Source organism: Falco rusticolus, chromosome 7 (genome assembly GCF_015220075.1).
Source record: "Falco rusticolus isolate bFalRus1 chromosome 7, bFalRus1.pri, whole genome shotgun sequence".
Lineage (NCBI taxonomy): Eukaryota > Metazoa > Chordata > Aves > Falconiformes > Falconidae > Falco > Falco rusticolus.
This window is the reverse complement of record NC_051193.1, coordinates 70,395,386-70,421,515: the sequence shown is the minus strand read 5'-3', so window position 1 is coordinate 70,421,515 and position 26,130 is coordinate 70,395,386. Positions and strand designations below refer to the sequence as shown.

General features: G+C 44.6%; 2 protein-coding genes and 1 non-coding gene across 6 annotated transcripts in view; 1 reads left to right on the top strand and 2 right to left on the bottom strand.

Annotated features, from left to right (window-relative positions):
* Nucleotides 1-2,535: 2,535 nt before the first annotated feature.
* Nucleotides 2,536-12,076, top strand: F2 (coagulation factor II, thrombin). 2 transcript variants are annotated; one of them, XM_037396074.1, is made up of 14 exons: nt 2,536-2,680; nt 3,600-3,766; nt 4,714-4,738; nt 4,944-4,994; nt 5,516-5,621; nt 5,701-5,831; nt 7,077-7,373; nt 7,776-7,889; nt 8,152-8,278; nt 8,754-8,921; nt 9,253-9,426; nt 9,604-9,782; nt 11,318-11,388; nt 11,789-12,076. In XM_037396074.1, the coding sequence occupies exons 1-14, from the start codon at nt 2,602-2,604 to the stop codon at nt 11,930-11,932; spliced, it is 1,833 nt and encodes a 610-aa protein (XP_037251971.1). In that variant the 5' UTR covers nt 2,536-2,601; the 3' UTR covers nt 11,933-12,076. The 2 variants fall into 2 exon arrangements, with proteins under 2 accessions (XP_037251971.1, XP_037251972.1); XM_037396075.1 differs by having other exon boundaries at nt 2,537-2,680; nt 3,603-3,766.
* A 1,389-nt stretch (nt 12,077-13,465) lies between these two features.
* Nucleotides 13,466-26,130, bottom strand: part of CKAP5 (cytoskeleton associated protein 5) — a 54,249-nt gene continuing 41,584 nt past the window's right edge. For 2 of the 3 annotated variants that reach the window (XM_037396070.1, XM_037396072.1), the window contains exons 33-45: nt 24,683-24,855; nt 24,445-24,468; nt 23,376-23,549; nt 22,816-22,936; nt 21,948-22,127; nt 21,276-21,463; nt 21,055-21,130; nt 20,080-20,268; nt 19,840-19,977; nt 19,212-19,295; nt 18,959-19,118; nt 17,104-17,258; nt 13,466-15,903 (exon numbers count right to left, since the gene is read on the bottom strand). In XM_037396070.1, the coding sequence (XP_037251967.1) occupies nt 15,649-15,903; nt 17,104-17,258; nt 18,959-19,118; nt 19,212-19,295; nt 19,840-19,977; nt 20,080-20,268; nt 21,055-21,130; nt 21,276-21,463; nt 21,948-22,127; nt 22,816-22,936; nt 23,376-23,549; nt 24,445-24,468; nt 24,683-24,855 (1,917 nt within the window). In that variant the 3' untranslated portion in view covers nt 13,466-15,648. The remainder of the gene's footprint in view (nt 15,904-17,103; nt 17,259-18,958; nt 19,119-19,211; nt 19,296-19,839; nt 19,978-20,079; nt 20,269-21,054; nt 21,131-21,275; nt 21,464-21,947; nt 22,128-22,815; nt 22,937-23,375; nt 23,550-24,444; nt 24,469-24,682; nt 24,856-26,130) is intronic. The other variant, XM_037396073.1, reaches the window with a different exon arrangement.
* On the bottom strand, nt 22,656-22,766 carry LOC119151896. The gene has a single exon (XR_005105599.1). It is a non-coding gene; the product is annotated as a small nucleolar RNA SNORD67 (small nucleolar RNA).

Genomic DNA, 26,130 nt, shown 5'->3' with positions numbered 1-26,130 from the left:
AACAAAACAAAAAAAAAAAGACTGAGAACATTGGAAGCTGTAATGAAGGGAAATACTCTGGTGATCCATGTAATGAGTTGAGATGAGAAGGTGCAGGCCAGTGCCACACAGATGTACCACTTGGCCACAGCATAAACTTACCTGGCTAATCCCAACCAAGGAGCCTACAGGCTGCAGCCACTTGGCACCTGGTGGTGATGCCACCACCGTGTCCTTGTTTTTATCTTAGAGCGAAGCAGCACATTTTTATGTGAACATCCTTTTGATTGACAGCAGGCATGGCAAAGAGTTGTTTACTTCCAAGAAAATCCTATAAACCCCCTGAGGACCGTGACACTGGTGAACTTCAGAACAGACACACTAACTGTGCAGCGTGGCAGGGGCTGATGCTATGCTGCTTGGGCCGGGTGGCCCAGGAGGCCAGCAGCGCCCCGGCTGGTGTCCCACACGGCGTGGCCAGCGGGGCCGGGGCAGTGCCCGTCCCCCTGCGCTCGGCACGGGTGAGGCCGCCCCTCGAGCCCTGGGCTCAGCTCTGGGCCCCTCACGGCCAGAGGGACACTGAGGGGCTGGAGCGTGTCCAGAGCCGGGCGGGGGCTGGGGGGGCTCAGCCTGGAGAGGAGGGGGCTGGGGGGGCCTGGTCGCTCCCTGCAGCTGCCTGACAGGGGCTGTGGGCAGGGGGGGTCGGTCTCTGCTCCCACGGAACAAGCGACAGGACAAGGGGGAATGGCCCGAGGTTGCACCAGGGGAGGTTTAGATCAGATATGAGGAACAACTCCTTCACAGGAAGGGTGGTCAAGCACTGGAACAGGCTGCCCGGGGAGGTGGTGGATCACCCATCCCTCAAAGTGCCTAAAAACCGCACAGATGTGGCACTTGGGGACACGGGTTAGGGGTGGGCTTGGCAGCGCTGGGGTAACGGTTGGGCTCGATGACCTTAAAGGTCTTTTCCAGCCTCACTGATCCCATGATTCTATGACAGTTGAGCAAGGTCCTCTGCTGGGCTCACACAAATGTGGGGCTGTTTGTACCTTCTCCCACCAGAGGTGCTGCACATGGGGTGGCAGCAGCTCTGACCTCACCACTCTTCAAAACCTGTCTGCACCCTGACACCTCCTTTGTGTCCCTGCCTGCACGCTCCGCCTGAATGCTGCTTCCCCTTGCTAAATAACACGGGGTGTTTCTAGGGTTGTGCCTAATCCTGCCTCCACACGCTTCTCCACTCAGGTTATCTCCACCTGGGACAACCCAGCTGTTCCTAAATGTATCTCTCCAAAGTCCAGGGGTGTGCATGGGTGAGAAAAGGAGATCCTCTTAGATGAGGGAGTAAGCCTCTGCAACTGCTCTTTGTACCAGTGGCCACAGTCATTCCTCAGCCACCCTAATGCTAATATTTGCACTCCTTCTATGGAGACAAACATTACAGATGTATCTGCTGCACGGAGGCACAGCACAAAACATGCTCCCTGCTGGGAGAAAGCTCTTTCGTGCCATGTGGCAATTCCTGAGGCTGCCCCCACCCTGCCCTGCTTTCTTCTGCTGGTTTCTCACCCTGCCAATTTTCTGCTTGCTGTAGGAATCGTTACTTTTCCCAGCTCCAGTAGCCCTTGGTAGTCTTGGCATGCTAGCTGATGTCATGACATCCAGACTATTCCTGCCTCCCTGTTCCTGAAAACCCTTGTTTTTCTGGCTGGTTTTGGGCGTGCAAGCTCCCTGCTCATCAGAGCTTCTGTTTCCTTTTGGAGGTACTTTTGTACGTTCTACTGGGTGGAAGTAAAAGTGGGAGCCCAAACATCATGCTGCTTCACCCTCTTCCACTCCACTGGGAATTGTAGCGCAGTGGGAAGCATGCACTGCCAATGGCACTGCTGACATAACTGGGAAGAAAATTTAAATTCCGTATGAGCTGTTGCAGGCACCCCTTCTGCTCCCTGGCAGAGGCGAGGGAGATGGGAGAGGCTTAAACTGTGTGTTCTGGTGCCAGAATAGCTGGGCCTGAGCTTGCTGATAGCTGCAGGGAGAAAAGACAACTGGACTCTAGGGGAAAAAGCCAGTGGGGCTTGCAGCTAAAAATAGGAGAAGGACTTGGAACAGCTAAGGAGCTCTCGAAGTCTTGCTGCGTGTGAGGCTACGAGGGTACAGCCTCCGAGAACAGCGTGGCAGGGAGGCAGCGCTGGTGCCAAGAGCTGCAAGGAGCAGAGTGGCAAGGAAGGAAAAGGAGCAGGCTGCTCCGGCTGGGGTGGCTGTGAGCTGGCAGGGACCCCGCCATGCCAACCCATTCTCCCTGTGCCCTGGGACGAGCTTGTCCTCTCTCTCCTCATGCCATCTTCCCTATTACAAAATGGGATGCTAATTTTAGTCCCGTGGAGATCCAGAGACATTTTGCTTGGCTTCCACCAATCAAGAAAGTAAAGGAAGATGCCCTGAAGGGAGGGAGAGATGCCAAGAGAGGAGGGATAAAAGAAGCCTCAGTCCCACTGTCCCTGACACACCACGACCTCTGGAGTCCTCTTTCTTCATTCTGGTTCAATATTAACCCAGCGGGGCTGTGACTCCGCTTATTCTGCTCCCTTCGCATTTCCCCTGCAGCCAGGGCTGTGCAGCATGGCGCGCAACAGAACCAGTGTGCTGCGGGGCTTGCTCTTGTCTAGCCTCCTGCACCTCACGCTGAGCCATGATGGAGGTAAGCCTCACCGGCACCATGGAAAGGACAGTACCAGCGGGTGGCAGGAGGAAGAACAATGGGGTTATTTGTTCCCAGGGGTAAAGCCAGTGGTAGGTTTTCTTGGTAAGGGAGGAGGACCTTCTAAAAGCTTGAAGTTGGGAGCGAAAGGGTGCCAAGAGTGGGGTGAGCATGGGGCTTTCCTGCACAGGAGGAGGCAGCAGCAGCCAGCAGCTGGTGGCAACAGCTCAGTGGATTTTGCGGGTCACCTGGGAGATGGTGGGGAGGGGGAATGTGGCTCAGCCCAGAACCACGTGTGATACAACTGTGGGCCTTTTTGGGCTAGAGTTCCTCAGCTGACCTGGGTGGCTGCAACTCTCCATTGCCTCCCAGCTATACCTTATCTAAACTTGAGGTCATACGCAGCAATGCCCCCTTCCTGCTCACCACCCCTTTTTTCTTATTAGGGCCTCCAATTCATCTGTCTTTTCTTAGCATGAGGTTAGGTCCTCTCTGACCCGCTTCTGTGTAGGGGAAGACCTGTCTACAGGTCTCAGACCACGAAGACAGAACCAAGCTGTACCTATCGGAGTGGTCTGAGGCTGGCAAGACAGAAACACAGTGGCTGGCAGGGAGCAGTAGGAGGCTCCAAGCAAACAAACCTCTACCAAACTGCGTATGAGCAGAGCAGCTTTGCCAAGGATAGCAGAGGATTCCCGTCACTTTTGTTACTGATGCGAGCCCTGACAGATGAATTCTAGAGAGCCTGCTCTGATCATCAGGGGTAGACCTGACGGTGCTTCTCCTCTGCATGGTGCACTGGGGGAGGCTGGGCTGTGGGATCATCATGTCAGCTGCGTGTGATTTTTGGAAACCGAAAGGGGAGACAAAGGGGCCCTCCACTGCAAGCTCCCCTTTGACTGGCAGTGTTCTGACCCAGCAGTTTTCCTGGAAAAGGGGCAGGCACTGTCACTGCTCAAGCGCCCACGACGTGCCAACAAGGGATTTCTGGAAGAGATGCTTAAGGGAAACCTGGAGCGGGAGTGCCTGGAGGAGATATGCAGTTATGAGGAGGCTTTTGAAGCCCTTGAATCCACCGTTCAGACGGTACGTACGGGGGTTCCCAGGAAACATGCCCTTAGCCCATCCCTGTAGTGAGAGACCAGCAGGTCACACACGCAGCCAGGGGCTGGGGTTGTAAGACTCGGTGCTGTGAACCAAATGAGGCTGATGCGTGTGTGCTCCAGGGAGAGCTGAGGCTCCCTTCAGGAGCTTCCTTCTTGGAGCCACTCCAGGGAATGCAGCTCAAAGCTCAGGTTCTTTTCCCTCCCTTTCTATTTTAAGCATGAAACGGAGAGTCTTCCTATCAGTCCTGAACTGCATCATCTACTAGTTCAGCACAGTGCCACATGAATTTGAACCGTCACAGTCTAAGATACTCGCAGAAGAGCTCACTTAGCCACCGAACACTGAGTGCAGGTGCCTCAAGCTCCTTTGAGCTGAAGCTTTTGCACAGTCTGTTCCTTCTTCCGACTTTCAGACTCACTCCCTCCCCTAAAGTTGCTCTGCATCCTTTTGGGATTTGCTCCCAGCTCCAAAGCCAGTATGCATGCTGAATTCCACACCCATAAATACAACAGTAAACAGATAAACAGGAGTTAGGGTTACCTCTGTGAAGTGTTTTTATACATTCACCCCGAGGCTGCGCAGCAGATGTAGATCCAAAGAACTGTGGCCTTCGAAGTTCTAGGTTCAGCTCCTTGGACTTCTGCACTGTCGCCCAGGCTCTGCTTCCTCTGCAGGTCGATGAAGGTTGTAAGCATCTTTGGTCTTTTTAGAAACAGCAATACTCTCTTGATTCCTGGGTCTGATGAATGGGAACATGGTTTTATATCACATTTTTTACTTTGCTGGACCCCGTAGCAATTGATACCGAAACAGAGCGTAATCAGTCTGTTCCATGTGTTGTGATGGGGCGTTCTCCTGCTGGTTTGAATTACAGCAGCTAAGCAAGGTCTGATGTTCTGTGTCTCTTGTTTGTTTGTTTTTTACAGGAAGCATTTTGGTCAAAATACCAAGGTAAGTTGCTTCCAGTCATGCACGTGCTATGCTATCCCTTAGGATGCACTGTCCCATCCTGGAGATGGCTCCCTACCCTCTTATGAGAGCTCACTTTCCAGGACAAAGCACTTGCATTTTGTCCCTAGATGACAAACTAGTTAAAACTAAGATGGTTATTTGGAGTCCTTTCATATAACGTGTTTCTTTTTTCTTATTTTGCTAGTATGTCAGGGCCTGAGAAAGTCCAGGACAGCTCTGAATGCTTGTCTAGAAGGTAAGAAATACACGTTAACCTCTATCTCCAAGATGCAGTGCATGCCAGGAACTTGCTTCCTGCAGAGGTTGTAAGAAAAAATAAAAATAAATCTAAAGTTGGTGGAGGCACCTGATTAGAAAGAAAAACAGCAGCGGGGGTGTGTGTGTGTGTGTGAAGTTTAAAATTCCTATCTTCGCTTTTATTTTCCCACAACCATTTCACAAACAGCCTAACTCCGCCACTGAAACAGCATGGGGTAGATACCTTTCTCCTTGAGCCACAGAGAGGTGTCCCCAAGGCCAACCTCTCTGCCCCGCACCTCCAGCCAAAGCAAAGCACAGAGCCCCAGGGCGAGCTCCCTCTGAGGCAGAAGGGCTCCAGGAGAGCGCCCTTCCCACCCCACAAAGGACGCCGCTGCTCGCGCAGCCTCATACATGCAGCAAAAGTTAAAAGGATTTGTGGGATGGTACCTCTGACCTTGAAAAACGCAACATCCCTGTTCACTGGCCCTGGCTTACACAGTGTTGGTATTTTGACAGGTAACTGCTCTCATGGGCTGGGCCAGAACTATCAGGGGACAATTAGCTACACCAAATCAGGGATTGAATGTCAAGTGTGGACGAGCAAATTTCCACACATACCGAAGTAAGTTTGTCTCCTGCATACCCCGGAAGAGTTCTCCAGGGTATCCTTCCTTCCCAGGCTAACCAGCTGTTCCTCGTAGATTTAATGGCACGGTTTATCCCAACCTCATCGAGAACTACTGCAGGAACCCAGACAACAACTCGGAAGGCCCGTGGTGCTACACTCGAGACCCAACAGTGGAACGGGAGGAGTGTCCCATCCCAGTGTGCGGTATGCCTCAGCGCTGCGTCCCGGCAGGCCCTTCGCTGGCAGGGAACACTGCACTCAGACTGGTACTAGATGTCTCAAGGAAGGGGAGAGGGTAAGGAAAGAGGGATCTTACATGACCAGAGGCCAGATGGAGAAAAGAGGCTGCATCTCAACGGGTAAGGGGGCTGAGGAGGAAAAGTCATTGAGCTGTTCATACGTACACCTTAGCTAAATTCCTCTAATACACTGTTTCTCTAGACTACACTAATCTAGATGTAAATTAGAGCTGGTAACAGCAGTCCTCTGGGATCTACTGCAGTTTTGCCAGTTCAAAAGCACCTCTAATTAGTGACAGCAAGGAGTCATACTGGGGGTTTTTTTGTCTGAATTCCCACCTGTAAGAAAAAAATGCTACAGCTTGTACTTGACTGCCTACCTTAACATCCACTCATACAGAGGGGTGCAGTTTAATACCCACAATCTCAAGAAAAGCGAAAACACCCTTATTATTGCACTTGACAGGCAAGAGAACCTTTCCCCTTACATTTATACCTTCCCACTTTTCCGTAATAGAGAGCTGTCTCCCCTGCGGCTTGGAAGAACTAGTAGAAAGCAGAGAATCTTCTCACAGCAGAAGTTCTTCATGTGGGGATTCTCCCAGAGCACAAGGAGAAGGCAGCCTGGGGCCAAATGACTGCCACAAAGCAGATTATCTGGTGCCCGCTCACTGGGGAAATGCTGCTTGAAGCTTGCAGCCATTCAGACACTTGCAAGAAAAAGTGTGGAAAATCTGGCAGGAATTTTTTTTTTTTCTTATCATTAGATATAGAAACATTGGCAAAAGTTAAATTTGCTATTTAGTAGCACATCATGATAAAAGGCTCCCCCAAATATGGTCTAGTTACACATTTGAGAAAAAGGCATTGGAGGCTCTAATACGGCAGCATCACAATGCCTGAAGTACCTACCCATCCCTTGAGCTGGTTCTCGAAGATACGCCAGAAAGGAATACAATATTGTCCCTTGTATCTTAAAGGGCAAGAAGAAGGGTGAACAGCACCAGCCTCACCTTAACCTCCAGTTGAGAGAGCCATCACCAACACTGCAATACTGTAGAGGGACACCACATGCACGGGAGCATGGTGGGAGCAACAGAACATGATGCCCTGGGGAACTCTAGGTTTTAGTAAAGGGGCTTCGCTGCTGTTTGCTGACAGCACTTCTGAGCCCAAAGCTGTCTTAAATCACAGCTTTCTGTCTTTCCAGGTGAGGAAAGGACAACAGTTGAATTTACCCCACGGGTCACACCACCAGCCCCAGCGGAGCCCTGTGAACAAGAGAAAGGCATGTTTTACACTGGGACCCTCTCTGTCACCGTGACTGGAGCAAAGTGCCTGCCGTGGAACTCTGAGAAAGCCAAAGCAGTGCTCCACGGAAAACACATTGATCCAGAGGTGAAGCTGCTAGAGAATTACTGTCGGAACCCAGACGGTGATGACGAGGGTGTCTGGTGCGTCACAGACGAGCCACCCAACTTTGAATACTGCAATCTGCACTACTGCGGTGAGAAGCCTGCATTGGTTTGGGTAGGCACACTTGTGAGGCAGTGGCAAACAAAACCAGCACGTGTGACTGGGGTGAAGTGCTGAGCCTGGGAGGCACAGGCGAGGTGGTATGTGCACCATGCATGGGGAAGTCCTGTTTGTCCAAATACCACACATACGCACCTGCCGTACATGTATAGAGGTGTTAATAGCTCTCAGGTGCTCTCCCTAAAAACTCCCAATGGTGGACAAGGGGCATTAAAAAGAGCAGTGGTTTTAAAACATCACACACACAATGCATCTGAAGGAATGGAAAGGAACATTTACATTGCTGATGATTATGGAAAAATTATGGAAACATATGATAAATATAGAAAAGTAGCTAAGCCTTCTACCATGTTTGTCTTTCTGTCTCTCTCAGACAGCTCGCTAGAGGATGGGAATGAACAGCTGGAGGGAATATCAGGGCGTACCATCCTTCCTCAAGAGTTCAAAACCTTCTTTGATGACAAAACATTTGGTTCTGGCGAAGCAGGTGAGCAAGAACTCTAGATACAGCATCACACTTTGTAGAAAGGCTGCAGCTTCTTCTCACAGGGCACTCACTGTTCCTCAGAAACACCAGCTTGCCAATGCTGTCAAAAGCACAGGGAGATATTTAAATTCCTTGAAGGACCCTCCAAAGTCAATCTCCAGTTACTTCCTTCCTAGGCTCTTCCAGCTTAGCATGCTGACTGCAGCTGTTTCTCCATTGTGAATCAGGTCAAGTAACAAAGCCAGATTGCCTGTTTTTTCAGACTGTGGCACTCGTCCTTTATTTGAGAAGAAAAAGGTAACAGACAAAAGTGAGAAGGAGCTGCTGGCGTCCTACATCGGAGGCAGAGTTGTCCATGGGGATGACGCAGAAGTTGGCAGCTCCCCCTGGTAAGTTATATCTTTGCATAGTCCTTCATGGGAATTGTGTCTCCCTTCTCTTTGGTTCAAGCAAGGGGAAAAAACGCGGCAGCATGCAGGCGTTATGGTTTCCAATCAAAGCTTCTCCAAGTGGTGGACAGGGCAGTACTGAAATAGCTGAAAAGAAACTCTCGTCGAGCCAAGCACACAACCATCTGGGAAAGTGCGTGCACTGGTGTATTTCACCTTTGCCTCTTCCTCTTTCCTGCTCTGCTGGAGCAGAGGGGAAGAGAAAACCTCTCCAGGTGAAGTAAACAGGGTAAATGCTGACTACATACAAATGGAAGACTTCTGCTAGGAGCCAGTTATGCAGTTGTCTTTGTCAGCATAGTGCAACACTCTTCTCTGCTTATTGCAAATTCTGCTCTTTCTGCATGACACCAAGGTCCATTCAGCCAGCCATGCCCTTAGTCCTGCTAAGTCCTCCTCCCGCCTTGTCTCTCAGGCAGGTGATGCTCTACAAGAAGAGTCCTCAGGAGCTGCTGTGTGGTGCCAGCCTCATCAGTGACAGCTGGATCTTGACTGCTGCTCATTGTCTTTATTATCCACCCTGGGACAAGAACTTAACTACAAACGACATCTTGGTGCGGATTGGCAAGCACATAAGGGCAAAGTAAGAGCCTGGATGGCATGAGAATGAACTAGCCTTCCTCTTGGAGTAATGAGATACGGTGAGGTTGGGCTGTCACTCAGTATCCAAGGAAACATCCATAGCCAATGTCACATGCCTCTACAAAGGGGATCTAATGGAGCTGCTGTTTGCTGCTCTTGCTGATCCTAAAGGTTAAAATGAAGGGGAAAGCAGAGGCATGGAAATTCTAAAGGGGTGCTCCCATGTAAAGACAGTATTGTCTCAGAGGGTACACGGTGCCTGAGAGCATCACGAACCCCAGAAGACTCAGTTGCTAAAGCACAGCAAGGTCTTTCCTTCATGACTCTTTCAGATATGAGAAGGATAAAGAGAAGATTGCTCTGTTGGATAAAATCATCATCCATCCCAAGTACAACTGGAAAGAGAACATGGACCGAGATATTGCACTCATGCACTTGAAGAGGCCCATGATCTTCAGTGACTACATCCATCCTGTCTGCCTGCCTACCAAACAGGTCGTGCAGAGGTGAGGAGACTGTCCCACAGTCCTAAAAACACAGGCGACAAAAGCGTCCTTTGGGCCTTCAAAAAAAAAAAAACAACCCCAGAAAAAGATGCTTTATTTAGGCTATTTGCAGCAAGAGACCCAGGCAGGAGAAAGCTGTTGCAATCCATTTGATTATATTCATGCTTCCTTCCACAGGCTAATGCTGGCAGGTTACAAAGGGCGGGTAACTGGTTGGGGAAACTTGAAAGAAACATGGGCCACTAGCCCAAACAACCTCCCCACGGTTCTGCAACAGCTCAATGTGCCCATTGTAGACCAAAACATCTGCAAGGCATCCACCAAAGTTAAAGTCACTGACAACATGTTCTGTGCAGGTAAGCAGCACTGGAGACACAAGGCCAACTTGTCACAGAAGACAAGGGCTCGGAGCTCCTGGTGGGGCTCAGGCAGCAAGGTTACTTTCTGACAGATTTGCAAATGTCCTCCATAAAGAGTAACTTTCTATGATAAGGATTTTTAGCTCTCAGAAAGCAGGAAGGCTGGAGAACTTACAGCTCTGACTAGTTTCTAACACCGTGCAATGGCAGGCTAACTGAAGGCATGACTCTGCTAGGTATCAGCAACAGCCGTGAGAGAACTGAGCACACATAAAATTATTTTTTCCACCGGTATACAGAACAGTTCAGTGGCTTCCTAAATTAAAGACTGCACACCAGTTAGCCTACACAGTAGCCAAACCACTCCCTCTTCTCTGCTGGCTCATCTCAACCTCTTGGAGCCTGTTCATACTGACACCCACAAGTTCTGTGGCAAGAGGCTCCACAGTGCAGTTACGCACGTGTGAAAAACGTTAGTTCCTCGTGTTAGGTTTCCCAATACATTTGAAGAGGTACACATCTATACTCATAGGAAAAAAAATTCTGTGTCATATGCTATTTTATGGACCCTTTACAGCTCTGTCATTTATCTTCCAAGCTGAGAGGCATTTATTTAATCTTTCCTAATATAGAAGGCATTCTGTACTTGAAAATCCTTGTTGTACTTTCATAAGTCTCTTCTGGCACTATACCCTTTCTGAGGGAGAATGGAAGCAAACACAGAATTCAAGCTACAAAGAGACTAGGGATTTATGTAACCACTTCCATACTTTCTGCTGTATGCTTCATTTGCACAGACTTTACCAGATCCTACACACAAATCTCCAGTGATTTTTGACTGAGTTTGTGTTGCTTACATCTAATAATGCACACAATTGCTTGAGTTAGGGGATGGAAGCCAGTTTGAGCATACTGACAATACAGTGTTCTTATGGTTTCTTTTTCAAGACAAGATTCTTGAAAAAATAGCCAAGATGCAGACATACAGCAGAAAAGGTGATGGGAAAATGCAAAGACACTAACTCCTGATGAACTAAAGTGAATTCCTACAGTCTTGCTACAAAGAGGAAAGGGAAGACAGACAGTTGGGGAACAGAAAGAACAGAGCCTGCAGAATGACAGGAAGGTGAAAATTAGGATGGCAACGTGTCTCCATAGTAAACAGAAAGAAAGAACAGGGTACATGGAATATTACACACGGAGAAGTTTAAGACAAATGAAGGGCTCAGCAGTGCAAGCTACAGCTGTTGAACACGGTGGCAGCTGACACTGACGGCAATTCTCATGAAAGGAAACTGAATGAGAGCACGGATGGTGGATTCAGGAATGCTGCAAAGACAGAAGCAGAGTTAGTTGTTTATATTACATGTCAAACAGCTAAGGTAACTATTGGGCTTAAATTTAGTAGACAGAAGCAGTAAGCCATCTCATAGTTCTTGGAAAATTTATGCAGCAATACTTCGAGGGAAAGAGACAGCCAACACCAGGCACTCCCCCTGCAGTCAAATGCCCAACCTTCTTCTTGCCTGTAGGTTACAGTCCTGAAGACTCAAAGAGAGGAGATGCCTGTGAAGGTGACAGTGGGGGACCTTTCGTAATGAAGGTATGTTCAAGTTAAGCTCATAAAACATATGGAGCTAGGTTTGTGCTATGCTGAACTTTCTTAATAGTCTAAAAAACCAGCAGCAGACAGACTGCCACGTGGCTGAAGCAAGCCCATCTCGTGCCCAAGCTGCGCAACTGAGACAAACCCTGCAGTCATCCAGCCCCATTCCTGTACTGAGTTCTCAGCGCGTATGGAGATCAGCTACAGAATGTATGAGTGCTGGCCAATTCTCACTTAGAGGTTTAAGACAAAAATGACTCCAACATGCTGTGTCGTCTAGTAGATGCCAGTCTGAATTCCAAACCAGTATCCACCACTAAACAGGCTGGGGCACACTCAAGGCTTAGATCTGAAAGTCTCTTGCTCCTTGTGCTAATCCTATTTTTCTTTGCTTTAGAACCCTGATGACAACCGTTGGTATCAAGTGGGAATAGTTTCATGGGGAGAAGGCTGTGACCGAGATGGCAAATATGGATTTTACACCCATGTATTCCGCCTGAAAAAGTGGATGCGAAAAGCCATTGAAAAACACGGGCAATAAAGGAAGCATCTACTTGCTCTCAGTTTTGCTACAGTGCTCCACTTCTTAAAAACATTAGCACAGAAGATCCCAAAGTAAAACAAGTCACATCCTTACAACTCAAAGGAGAGTGTTGTCCCTTGAAAATAAAAGTTCTCAAACCCATCTTCTTCCTTTTGTTCATGCTGAGTTTAGCTGCACTTGAATCTAAGCAGTCACAGTAGCACCAACGGAACGGCATCAGTTGTACCTGCTAATTACCTGTTGTGCTTCAAATTCTCCTCCTGCCTATCAGCTATGATCATCAACAGATTTTAGACCTCAAATGACAGCCTTAAGTCAGTGACAGAAAGCACGATTGTGCCCCCTGGCACCATCCATTTCCTCCCTTCAAGTCAACTCATTTTCCGTTCTAGAAATGGAGCCCAAAACGCATGGGAGAGGATCACTCTGCAGTAACTGTGGCATTACACACAACACCAATAGCAATGTAAAAAGCAAAGCAACTATGACCTGTTTTGGTAAGACAGACATTGTTCTCAGCTACAACAGCAGACAACAATACCAGCACCATGTTCACAAGGTTAGCATCTTAAGAAGTTACAGCTGCCAGCCGTACGCAGTTCATCCTACAGAGAAATATGGGCTTGAATACATTAAGTGGCAGTTCCATTACTATATGGCGGTACCTTTCTACATGGCAGGACATGGCAGGTGGTGCTGGGTCCTCCAAGTGTATCTTCCACCTGCACAGCTTGATGCAGATGGAAGCGCTTTACGCACAGTTACTGTCAAAGGGCCCGCACTGAAAGCATCCTGCACACCACACCCCGTTTGGTTAGCTTATACAGCCTGTTTAGGGATCACTCCCAAAAGAAGTTTCAGTTCTTTCATGATCTCCTCTTTAGCAGCAGTTTCTGGACCACTGAGGATCAGCAATTAACACGTTCTTGATTAGCCAATTTGTTCAGCACAATTCTCTCTTAAAATAATGAGATTTGGAAGCTGTCCTTGCTCCCTGTGACACCATATTCCTACAGCTCCTTTCACAGTGCCATCACATCACAGAAACAGGCAACAGTGAAATTTTTTGGTGCTTCCTAAGATATTAAGCAGCAGAGCCACTGTGCTGAGAAAGTGACAGTAGAGGTAACTATCTAAAATTAGGCGGATATAAACAAAGCTATTGATCCATTACTTGTCTGGCCACCTCCCTGAAAATGGCTCATTTGGGAACCAACCCGAAGACAGCCCAATTTGATTGCCCAAAGAAAGCATAACGACCACCTCTCAAAGACATTTGAAGAAAGAAAGCTCGAGAGCTCAAGATCCACAACTGCTTAAAGTCATCAGTAACCACAGTCGCTGGACACTGAAAACGTTTAGCCCTTCTAATATTTAAAAATTTAACCTCACCCTTTCACTGCTATCTAACCATTTGTGAGGTTAGATACCATTTGTGAGCTATCTAACCTCTAAGAAAGGAACGAGGACCATACAGTTTCTGGAGTAAGTCACTGTTAATACTGACTTGTTACAAACAATACAGAGGAATCATTTTCAAAATTCAGTTTAATGTTATTTAAATATTGTCTGGGCTAAAGATTAGGCTTTATTAATTTATGTGCACAAGTTTTAGTTCAGAACTCCCAGGATATTGAGTCCAACCAAACACTACAGAGACACAGGGCAAAAACTCATTCATAGTAAGCAACTCTATCTTCTGCTACTCAATTATTCCTGTATTTCACTTCAATCCAGCTTCAAAATTAAAGAACAGTTGTATGCAGGTTTGCAGGCATTGCTGTTTTAACATCCTGAGCTAAATAACAAACAGCTCTTCAGAACATCTGCTGGACATGGTAAAGGAACATACGGCTTGATTTAAGTGTCAGTAAGTTTTGAAAAGCAGCTAGTAATCGAGAGGTAGCGGCAGTAACGCTAGTGCCAGCCAACACAAACTATTCACAAACAGCCCCAGTTTAAATGTACAAAACCTCAGCACATACCAAGGAGGGCCAAACCTCCACTTGTCATACAGCTCTGTTCCATAAGAAAGTGCATGCCCACTTCAGGTGAGGAAAAGGAGACTTCGACTACCGTATCAAGGCGGTGGAGCAATGAACGGCATCATGTCAATTAACACAGGATGGAGAACGCTCGCAACTCACCTGCTATCACAGCGTACAAACTCACCATAAGCACCAAGCAGTACTGTATCAACTGCAACCCAGCCTAGGGGCCCTGTAAAAGGAAGGTTTCAGCCAATTTGCAGAAGCTCTGGCATAGATCTGCTGTACAGGTACTAATTGAAAGCCACATTTTTACTGTAATCAGGCAAGATAGTTTTGGTAATGGCCCTAATGCAGAGACTGCTGGCCCACAGAGCGAACAACAAAAGCAGCACTTACGTGGAACAGATTGAAATCTAGAGCAGAAGTGTGCTATTTTAAGCCTGCCTGTCCAACTCTTCAATAACTGTTCTAGCTACAGAACAGATGTGCAATTTATGCTTCACAACCAGCTCTCACATGGAAGTGCAGTAGTAAGGTGAAAACGCTTCACCTACCCAGAGATGAAAGGGCTAGAAAGGCTACACAGTGTATGTCTTCATCTTCATACTTACAGCGTCTGAAAAAGGCTAACCAGAAGACATTCTTGCACAAAAAGCAGTGGCTACAGCTTTCCCAGACTAGCACTACCAGGTGTCTTAGTTATACAAATTAGCAGAGTTTGCTGACTTCAGATGTTCAAGAGCAAAAAGAATGTGGTGGTGAGGTCTGCCTGCACAAGGAAGACTGCTTAACCAAATGAGCTCAGGATAAACGAGTCCACTGACTGTACATCACTGCTAATCTATTCTGTATCAACAGCAGCAGGCCCCCTCAAAGAAAGCATTTGTACACCAATGCGACTATGCTTAATCTGGGTAAAGGCATTACAAAGACTAGATAACGTAAAATAAGCATTTCAGCAAACTAAATATTCTCAACTTACTCTCAAGTTACAGAAACGTATTCCAAAACAAAAAAACAACTATATGAAAAATACACTACTGCTCATAGAAGGAAGAGTGCAAAGTCTCAGGATTGCACCCACAGATAGTATATATTCACTCATCTTCCTTATAATATACCCAAACCCCAAGGTTCATGTCAAGAATAGCTTAGTTCAGTTTCTAGATGCCCAGTCACTAACATTCAGGAATAGAGAGTGACCTCTCTAACCAGCAGTCACTGCTGTTCCTACAGAGGCTGGTATAGTTAATGCAAACTTTATTTACAAAAGACACTTAAATTAGTTACTTCATGCCATGTGTCCATACAGAATCAACAGTTCAAGGATTACATGGAGAAGAATTCACAAAATTAAAAGCGGTATCACTAGAGATCTTCTAAGAGTTAAGAACTAGGAAAAGATCTTAAAGACAATTTTACAAATTAAAAAAAACCCCAAGTTATGAGAAACTAGTCTGAACAAGAGGATGGTTGTTTACAGGTCTGTACACTAAAACTAATACACAGACAGCCTTCTATTGTCAAAGAGATGCTCACTGAGAAGCAAAGTATGTACAAATACTTGTGCCACAATGACTCAACCCCCCAAAATCCACTGTATTATACATAAACCAGTTTGTATACATTAGGCCTAAATGAGGCCATTTAACTATGAGGACTTCTAGTTTAGTAAACTAAAGCTGAAGACAGCCCAAGCAACAGTGATGCTGTCTCGCACCCCTATTTGCGACTGCTTTTTATTCTCTCCAATCTTTTTTTCAAGTCATCAATATTAGCTGCTGCAGAAGAGGGTGAAGCCAGGGTAGTTCCAATGCCAGAGGAATGAGTCTGATTGGAGTCCAGGTCCAGATGTTGGTATTGCTCCCGTGATTCACGGAGCTGGGAGAGCTTACTGTGAAGCATATCTGTAGAAGATGCAACTGTAGGGAGTGCTGGTTTAGAGAGCAGAGACGTAAGAGGTGGTCTGTCTTCCTGCTACAGGGGAGGAAAGTGAAGTGTTAAGACAGCGGCAAAAGCCATGTAAGAAGTACAAACCATAATCAATGGCTTTTCATCTTCACAGGAAACACTAAGAACAGAGGAAAGGGAAGGAGCAATACAACACAGGTAATCTGAAGTGACAGTCAGTTGCCATCAAAGTCGGGACCATGCAAAGCCAACTACAATACTCAATTCCTATCATTTAAGTAGTTTAGCTAGATGGCAGTAGGGACACGAAGGAACTAGTCTTTAAAGACCAAAAATTCACAGCAGACCAGGTTTTACTGAGATGGCCTGCAGCAGTCTTGGACAGTCTAAATTCTAACACCACAAGAGAAAAGTCCATGCCTGTGTGCAGCATCAACAGCCAATGAGTTTTCTGGAAAAATGAGAAAAGGAAACTTGGACTGATTGGCAAGATCCACCTTGCCAAAGACTTAAAACATCAATTCATTGTTCTTTTACCAACTGATACTTCAGTCTGTGTTAATTACCTTGTTACTATCATCTAGGAAACATCTGCCCTCCTCAGAGCTGCGAGCCGGCAGGCAAGTTTTTGTTAAGAGATTAAAACAGCGACATGCCTGGATGACTGCCTAGAGTGAACATCACTTCTCATGTGGCCAAGTGTGAACTTCAGTAATGGGCACTAGATTCCTAACGCGTATCACCAAATTGCTAAAAATTTCAGCCCACAGGTTTCCAATACTAAGCTCATTCAGCATTTCTGTGCCTCAGTATCCACACAGCCAAAATACATAAAGCAAAACATTAAGTCTTCATTTAGCTCTTGTGGTTGTTTCAGAGAATAAAGATCTACAATTTCCACATCATTCAACTCAGAGGTCAATATATGTTAAAGTTTAGAGAACAATAGTTATTTGAACCTTTCTGAGACTCAACTAGGCGACAAAGGAAGATACTAAACCACAAGGCTGTAGAAACAACCTGCATGTACAGCAGCGCTGCAAACTGAGCAGACTGAAATGTAAGGCTACTTGGCTGAGTAATGAGTTTAAAGCCATCCATACCAGGCACGGTGACATGCAGTGAATAGCTAGAGCATGCAGTACAATGAAAAATCATCAATTCCAGCTGGAATCTGTGCCTTTGGCACAGAAAACCCAATCACTTGAATTCTTAGAAAGTGCAAATGAAGTGCTTGGGGGTTCCAAGTGTTGTCAAGTACAATACCTTTGCGTTGTCAAGGCCACAACGCTGCCTGAGGATTTTTAATCTTTCCAAGTAAACTGAAGGCCCCACTTCCTCCCCATTTGTGTTTCCTATAGATGAAGATACAGTGTGGGTAGAAGCAGGAACACATGTTCCTTCCATTTGAGGAGAAATTCCTGAAAGATGAGAGGAAGGGGGGGGGGAAGAAGTAAAAACATTTAAACACATCAAAAAAGTGTAAGCCTTTTGGTCAGTTCCTTGAAATAAGATGCAATGGATGAAGAATCAGCCAACCTATAAATTACCAAGCTATTTCCATTTGCTAGCGTAGTCATATCAGCCCTTTCATTTCCTTGCAAGAGTGACAATTAAAAAACAAGAAAAGAAACTGAGCCATTTAAGAAGTGGCAGCAGAGCAGCTCAAGAAGTAGTGCTGAGGCTGACAGCTGAAGATGACAGTGCGAGGTGGGGGGAAGAGGAAGGTGCTGATGGGGTTCAGCAGTAACCATGATGTCCAACAGATGGAACTCAGCAACTGGCAGGAGAGGAAATATTTGGAATCTTCTGTATTTTTTTCCAAGTTTAGTAGTACTTCTGGGCCACTGGTTCTCACCCCTCTTTACCTCTCATTTGGGTAACAAAGCTGTTGCTTCTTCCGATTCAATTGGAAATTGTGATTTCTGAAGGCATGTAGCGATGTTTTTAAAGCCTAGGAAAGGCTTTTACACTATGAAAAAACCCTCTCCATTCTGAAATGAACACCAAGTTCTAAGACTTAGTGGGGACAGGGATTTGTTTTCACTAGTTTACTGCAAGAGTATTTAACATAGATAAAAGGAGAATTAAGAATTAACACTCAAAGCATTTATAATTTAGTCTAAATGAAGCACGGCTGCAAGATGGAACAATATCCTTTATTATATCCAACTTAACTGTTACAGTTAGGGAGGAGGAAAAAAAGAGACAAAGTTCAGGCAGATAAATTCTGTTTTGAAATCTCTGTTGAACTAACATTTTTTGGTTGTACACACTTTTAGGATGAAAATTGTAATTTCCTGTCCTACCTAGTTAGACACATTTAGGAGGTTCTGAAAAAAGCCTTACATCATCTTCCTGTAGTAAGTTACAATACAGGGATAGGAGAAGGAACAGCAGTAGGAGAAAAAGCTAGTGTCACAGGACACTGTGAAACTTAAGAGAAATGAAAGTTAAAAGGTAGCTTTGCTTGACTGTTTCAGTTTTTCTTGTCATCTAATCATTTGTCACCTTCCCTCCCTAATACTGCATTAAATACTCATTTATGCTCATCTACAATGAAAAGTCTCGCTAACGAACTAGAGTGGTTTACAGTAACTTATCCAATTAAAAAACTGATTTATTGGAAAGGGGTCATTACAAAGACTGTTATAGAAACAGTTCAAGTTATTTAAAATAAACCTTTTAATTCAACAGTAAACGATACTACCAAAAAACCTCCTGCACCATTTCAGTAACCAAAAGGTAAAAGGAGAACCTGGCAGCTGCTGGGTTGTAAACGAGCTGTGTACTTTGCAGAAACAACCCCTCATACCAGACACATGAAGCACAGAGCTGATATTCAATCCGCACTACAGGAGATTAATTTGAACCATTTGTTTACAAAGCCTTTCACATTTTCTATATTTAGTGTGACAATGGTTGTAACATCTTTTTTGTGAACAAAAAATGTCTAGTCCCTACAAATGGTACCTCATGAAGCAATACAAGTGCCAAGAAAATAACGTGACTCACTTTGGAAATCCATAAACATCTGCAAATATTAGCGTCTACCAGGGGACCTGTAACTGCTCTCCTTACAGGAAAAATGATTTATGAGAAGCAGAGATATAACATGTACCTGTAGAAGCAGCAATGCGTCCCTTCCCCTCCCGTTCTGTTTCTATCAGCCGGAGGCCCCTTTCCACATAGCTCTGGAAGAACTGCGAGGAGTTTTTCAGGAAGGGCTCAATGTCTGCATCAGAGTATTTCTTTTTGTATTCATACAGCTCTGCCAGACCCTGGGAGGGAAGAGTTCCTGTGTGTTACCATGACTGCTGCATACACCATTTTAATATATCATGTCCTCTTCCTTGCAGGAAGGGAGCACTTACCTCCTTAGTGTTCTCCTTGGAGCCAATTTTCTTAAATATTTCTGCCAAAATATCGTTAACTTTGGCCTTCGAAGCCTTTTCCTCCTAAATAAATGGAGACATCAAACCCAAAGTGAATAAAAATGACAGGAAGCTAGTCAAACCCACAATGTCCTCAAGATCCGCTAGCTGGATACTGAGCTTTCAGGATGAATAAAACCTTGAAGCAATTAGGGGTTTTACATTGCCACTGTTTACACAGAACAAGAATAAGCTTGTAGGACCCTTCCTGAGAAGTCAGTGTTTAAAACCCGTTCTGGGTATGGGTAACTTTTAGTAGGTCAAATGCAGGATCAGGCAGTATAAAACCTATGTTGCACGCCTGAATGTCCTGCAGAATATTTCATCCTAGGACAGGCACAGAATATTCAGGTGGTAACAGAAATACTGTTTCCGCTGTTATGGGAACTGCAAGTTCCCATAACAGCCATAAATAGAAGTGAAACTAAAAGAATATTTCCAGTATTAGTTTAGTTGCATGCTGGAAAGGCAATTACTACTTCGTATTCCACAATCACAAAATTGAGCTTGTTCCTTAAATAAACTGCCTTACATTCCCTCTCCCTACTAACACATTTACATTACTTACTATGCGAGAAGCCCCTTTTTCTGTATCCTTATCAGCTTTGTTTCCAGTCTGGTCCATGGAGTGTTTCATTACCCTGCACAGGTGAGCCTCCAGCTCAGATTCATTTTTGTTGTCTATCATTGTTAAATGGTCTAAGATCTAACAGAAGGAAAAAGGGAACATTTTTTTTTAAAAAGGAAAAGCTTTAGAGACTGAATGAACATCCAATTTAAAAAGTATGTGACTAGTGGCTGCTCTGACCTTGGGGCCTTTCAGCTTGCACAGGGTGTGAAGAAGAGTCTTCAGTGTCCTTATAGGAAACTCACTCTTGCACTGCTTCAGCTTCTCTTTGGGAAAGACTTTCATGAAAATGTGGATATCCAACAGAATACGATCCAGATTGATGCTATTAATGGTTTCTGGAAGAAGACGCACCATTCTCCAGAGACACTGGAACGAGAGGCTGACTTAAAGCAACTCAACTCAGGGAAGAAGCATTTAATTACATAAAGTGAAATTATGCAAAACTATCCTCGAACCATTTCACTCTGCTACCACATACAGACACGCACCATGCCTGTCTGCTCAAGCTATATTTGCACTGGTACATACTTTTTCTCTCTAACTAGCTGTAACGTATCCAGATCCTCCTTTAGAGCTGATGCATAAAAGTAGTGCTGACTTCTCTACCAGTAACAGGAGACCAAATGTTTCGCATGAAGGAATTCCAGCAGATAACACATAAGTTATGTGTACACCCACACACAGCCCAAGTTCTTTAGTTTAGCCCCATTAAGAATGTCCAAGTTGTCTTTAAATCATGTCAGTTACAAAAGGCTGTCATATTATAAAAAAAGAACACACACATGCTTCAAATACAGACATTTGCATGTTCACTCTGTCCTTAGGGATGACAAAACACAAGCCAGCTCCAGCCAGGGATTGTTTGAATCTACAGCACGGTGCTGCGCCTAAGCAAGTAAGCCCAGAGGTGACTGCACACTACTATATAGAGTCTGTACTAGTATACACAAGCCTCTAAACTATTAGCAGGTGTTAGGCTCCCTCCTAACATACATGAAAGTCACTACATGTAACATATAATTATAAGATTATTATTGAAAGAATTATAAGAAATCTTTCACCTTACGGTCACTGATATATTAATATATATGTTCTTTCAGCTAAGTTGTTTCAGATAAACAAGCGAGTTCAAAACTTCTACTACAGGCTCACCTTCATGACAAGTTCTGAAAACTTAGGAGAGCTGGCTGTTGCTAGCAGACTGTCTTGGAGCAAAACAAGCAGAGCACTAGAAGGAATAATTTTATAATCGTTACTCAAACAAATGGATTCTACAGGCATCATTCTTTGCTTACAGAATAATTAAAACTCAGCTGTTGAGGAACACACAAGAACAGAAGAGAAGCAGCAACTGCACAATTTTTATTCTATACCTCAAGATGTTGGTCTGGTCAGACTTTTCCAGAACTTTCACTACCAAGAGGTTGACTGATCGGATGACCTGCTCACCCTCCTCAAGGTCTTCAACCCGAGAATCCAGCATTAATGTAATAAGACCGTGCATCAGGTCCTTCAGGACACCAGTGGAGGCCTCTCGAGCCAGACTCTCTATCTGAAATAGCTACAAATCGAAAACAGTATTACAGTACTATCGAAACGGCTACAAATCGAAAACAGTTTTCCCGCGCACAATGCTTTACCACAGGGATTTCTCTAGAAAACACTGTCAAACCATCTGACATTCCCCCCCCACACACTCCCCCCAACATTAAACAATAAAAATTCAAATAGGAAGGAAATTATTTCTATTGGGTGACTTTGGAAAATACTTAGGCTGCCAACTCAGCACTCAAAAGGTAAGGAATACTAAAACAGAGCTTAGCAAAAGTGTTAAAGTGGCTGTATTCTGTAGAAGCAATAAAGAGACTTTCTTCGCCTCCCCAGTCCCTCTCAAGAGGCACACTGAACAGACCATTAGCAACAAACTTTTGTAAGTAAGACTCAATAGCAAGCTAACCTAGGTACAGGACAGACATTCCGTTCTCCTGCAATTTCTGCACAAAAATTACCTGCTCTTCACCTTAACTTTTAGGTCAAATCCTTACCGAGATCATGCTCCCAATAATACAGCTGTAAAGTTTGACTATCTCATCTTTGTCTAGCTTCTCATCTGCCATGTGTGTATTGTAGATTAGCCGAAGCTGCATAAATGTAGCGATTAGGAATTGGTCAATGTGGCCAGACATAGCTTCTGCTTTGTCTTCCTGTCTGAGAACCTCATCAATCTAAGATTTAAGAACAAAACATCCAAGTTAAGTCAACATAATGCAAACAGTAAAAACAACTCATTTAAAACTTTCCCACAGGAAAGGTCTTGTCCTGACCAGTCCATTTGGCAAGGCACTTGTACTCTAAGCTTTCACTTGAAATCAGAAGCCACAGACTTCTATTGCTAACCCCAATATAACCAATTATCGATCTTTTAAGAGAACTGCAAGCCTATCCTGTACACAAAATCACAAAACGTGAAATACCACATCACGGATACTAGAATTAACAGCTTCATGAAATCTTCTGGATAAAATACTTCTAAGTAGTTAAAGCCAACCTAGAAACATGTAAAACCTACGAGGCATGACAATTCTTTTGCTGAAGATTTTTGAATTTACATTTAAAAGTTATGTCTCACTGGCTTTTTCAAACTTACAGCACAGCTATTTGACAAAAACCAAAAACACACACTTTTTTTCCCCTTAGCGCTTCTGTGTGGAGTTTATTATTCTAAATAATTCAAGTGGAATTTCGATTGCTAAAGCGAGTCAGATGGCCCCTGTGCACTTAGTTTTGTCACCAGGGAGATCCTGAGCAGAGTCCACGTCACCCGACATGATTGCTCCACCACAGTGCAACTCATCACCCTCGCAAACAAATAGTTTAGTGCAGTGTGATTAGCTGCCACCTTAATTGGCTTACCTGTGCCAGAGCCTGGACGCTTGTATTTATATCACCACTGGCTACTTGGGAAATGACAAAGTTGATGGTAGAAGCTGTGTTACTGTGCATGTCATCAAAGTGTGGGGACACAGCACGGATTCTAAACAGTTGAAGAAAACGACATTTGTTACTCTTTGAAAAGATAGCTCTAAATTACACTGAACTGCTATATTTCAATGAAGGTTTAGAGACAAGGGAAAAGGATTTCATTTGTCACCGAGAATACTCAAGGAAGGAATCATTCCTTTCAACACGTCTGTTGCACTACTTGTAAAGATGCTGGTGATGCATTTACGAACTCAAGATCCTTCTATTATAAAACCACCTAAGCAAAACTCAGGTTTTTCATTAGAAATAACTCCTCCCCAGATTCCAGAACAGTACAACAAGCCATTACTTTGAAATCTCTCTTCCAATTAGCAGACACTATCTTCTCATTTAAACAAGTCTGAATGTAGACACTAGCATGGTCAATTCAGCTTCTCAAAGCAGTTTGAGTAGCCCTGCTGGTTTCACTTAGGGGTTAAAACTAGACTCACTTGGGCTCAGGAATCAAGACAGGCTCAAAGATGTCATCTAGTTTGTGCTGTACAAGTGCTGGCATCTCACATCTGACAGTACTGTTGTCATTTTCAATTTCATCAAGATCCAGCTGAAATTCCCGTGGAACTGCATGTGTTGTCTCCGAGTGACTGCTCATGTTGCGATTTTGGCTATAGAAACCAGGAGAGAGGTCTTTGTTATATCTATGCAACAGGAAAGAGCACTAGCACTAGCATCCACTGGTAGCCCTAGAGCTCTCATAATAGAATAGCATGGATTATGAAGTTCTAATAATCCCCTTTGCCTCTCCCCTAGCCATTAGTGAAACAAGCTTTTGTAGGTCAGAAAAGCAGCTGCTAATTACTTGCCTTCCTAGTTTTTCTTATAAACCCACCACCAGACCCCCTCCATCTGTGTTAGGTACGTACTGGTTCATTCTGAGAGATGCTTAGCACAGTTTAAGTGGTATTAATGGAATGTAACATTGAGGGGGCTTTTTTTTTTTTCCTTTTTTGTTTTTTAATTGATGCATAAGTGCATAGCAACCTTGCAAGCTCATCTGAACCGAGGACTCCTAGCATCCCACATGACTTGTGCTGCGTATTAAGATTTTTCAAGGAAATGTTGTAATACGTAGTTCTCAACAGGGACTTTTATTCCAAGATAATGAGCAGGTGGCAAGGAATACAGTTTTGAGCTTTTTGTTGCTGGTACTGTTGGCCCAGGCTCTAGAATTCACACGTGCTCATCCAGTTCTGTGCTATATGTCTGCCCTTACAAGTTAAGAACGGGGTCCAATCAACACCAAGTGTAGTGTAACACATAGGAAGTTCTCCCAATATTTCTAACAGTTGTTTAACATGGAAGTGCCATGTCCCCCTGCAGTGTGATCTATTGTCACCTTGGCAGAAACCTATATTTTTCGTTTCTTTTCTTTAAGTCAGAGACCTGTAAATAACCTAGAACTGGCCATGATAAACCTGTCACTCCCAGGAAGGGATGACTAGGATAGAAATTGAAAGATACAAGAGCCTTGCTACCAAGGAGTTAGTGGGCAGTACTTACATCCTATAAGTGCGATACATAATTCTGTCCATGGAGAAGCAGTGAAAAAAGGCACAAGACCATTTAGAGAGATTTCAAGACAGACAAGACAAAAAAAAGTTTCAGACATTTTGTTTTACATTATTCGGCCAATTTTTACAACATGCAAAGATGATGATAGAAACTAAAACAACATTGCCAGACATGATATTAGCACATACATTAAGCAGGCTACAGACCATAATGTATCATTACATACTTGAGTTTGGAGGACATGTCCTCAGCCGGTCCCTTCCGCAGCATGCTAGCGTTAGCACTGATGTTTTGAGTACGCTGAGGTTTCTCCTCTGCCTGTCTCACTGGAGCAGCAGACGGTCTCTTGGCCGACCGTTTTATTCTTTCCTCCAGCATACTCATGTCTTTCTCAGAAAGCTGTAACACACAATGCTTTCACTCAATGAGTTGTATGGATTTTAGAAATCTTGGTCACCTACAGGAGGTATACTACTTATTACTGCAGACCAAAGTTCCTCAATACCAAGGGTAGGAGCTGTCAGTACCACCGTCTAGCAGCAAACTAACAGGGCCACTCTGGACTGCCAGGTGGCTCCTTCAGGAGCTAATTAACCCATACTGACAAGCTGTAATACTGACTACAGCTATTTCTAGCCCACATTATTTCCAAGAAACAAGTAAACTTGAATTCAAACTATGCTACGATCACGTGTTCCCATGTGTTGCTTGCATTGCTGCAAAAACCCCAACCAAACAAAAAATCCCCACCCCCTACCTTTCCATAGCCCCTACTAGGAGCCCAGGCAATGTTTTAACAGTAAGGATGCTGCCACAGAAGCCAGAGTCCTTCTAACAGCTGACCCCTTCAGTGTACTCACAGCTGAACCTGAACTCAGGGTAAGCCAACCCAACACTCCAAGTCATGGCAGTGAAAAGAATCATATTTATCTGCTTTCCTACAGCAGTGAACATAACCAGGAACTATATTTGAGCAGAAGCAGCCATGACAGTTGTGTGGGAAGTACTCTACAGTACCCCTATGATTTGGAAACTTTCCTGAAAAATCATGTTTTGGGACTAGATGGAGCATACCAAAGCTCAGAAAGCCATGATTAGAAGAAACTGAATGGTTCAGGTGCTACAGTTCTATTTAACCTTGAAAATCCAAAAGCAAATGGACTAGGCAACACAGCAGCAGATTGCACTGAACAATACTTCCAATAAGATGGGCATCTAAAATGCTAACGAGAACGCAACATTAATTCTCAAGGAGATGATTACCAGAGAAAATAAGAGTCACATTAAATTTCAACATTCAGGAAGCTGGAAAAGAAGGGGAAGGAAAAAAAATAAAAGAAAAATAAAGGCAGCCTTGCTTCCCTGTTCATCACACTCCTTAAAATACCGATTCAATAGCTTTTTATGCAGCATATGCATGATGGCATATAACACAACGCAAAATTCATAAAGGCATTAACATATCCATCATATTCCAATCGGTTTAAGCGCTGCTAGAAACATTACCAAGACCACAAGTTCAGAGAACAGAACATGAAAAAACAGCCTAACAGCTCTCGATTCAAGTAAGAATTCGGTATACTTAATGGTTATGCACAATAATTGTAGACAACACAGCAAACTACCTTTCCACTGCTGGAGACTAGAAGCCAACTTCTGCCACCTTTAACTTTT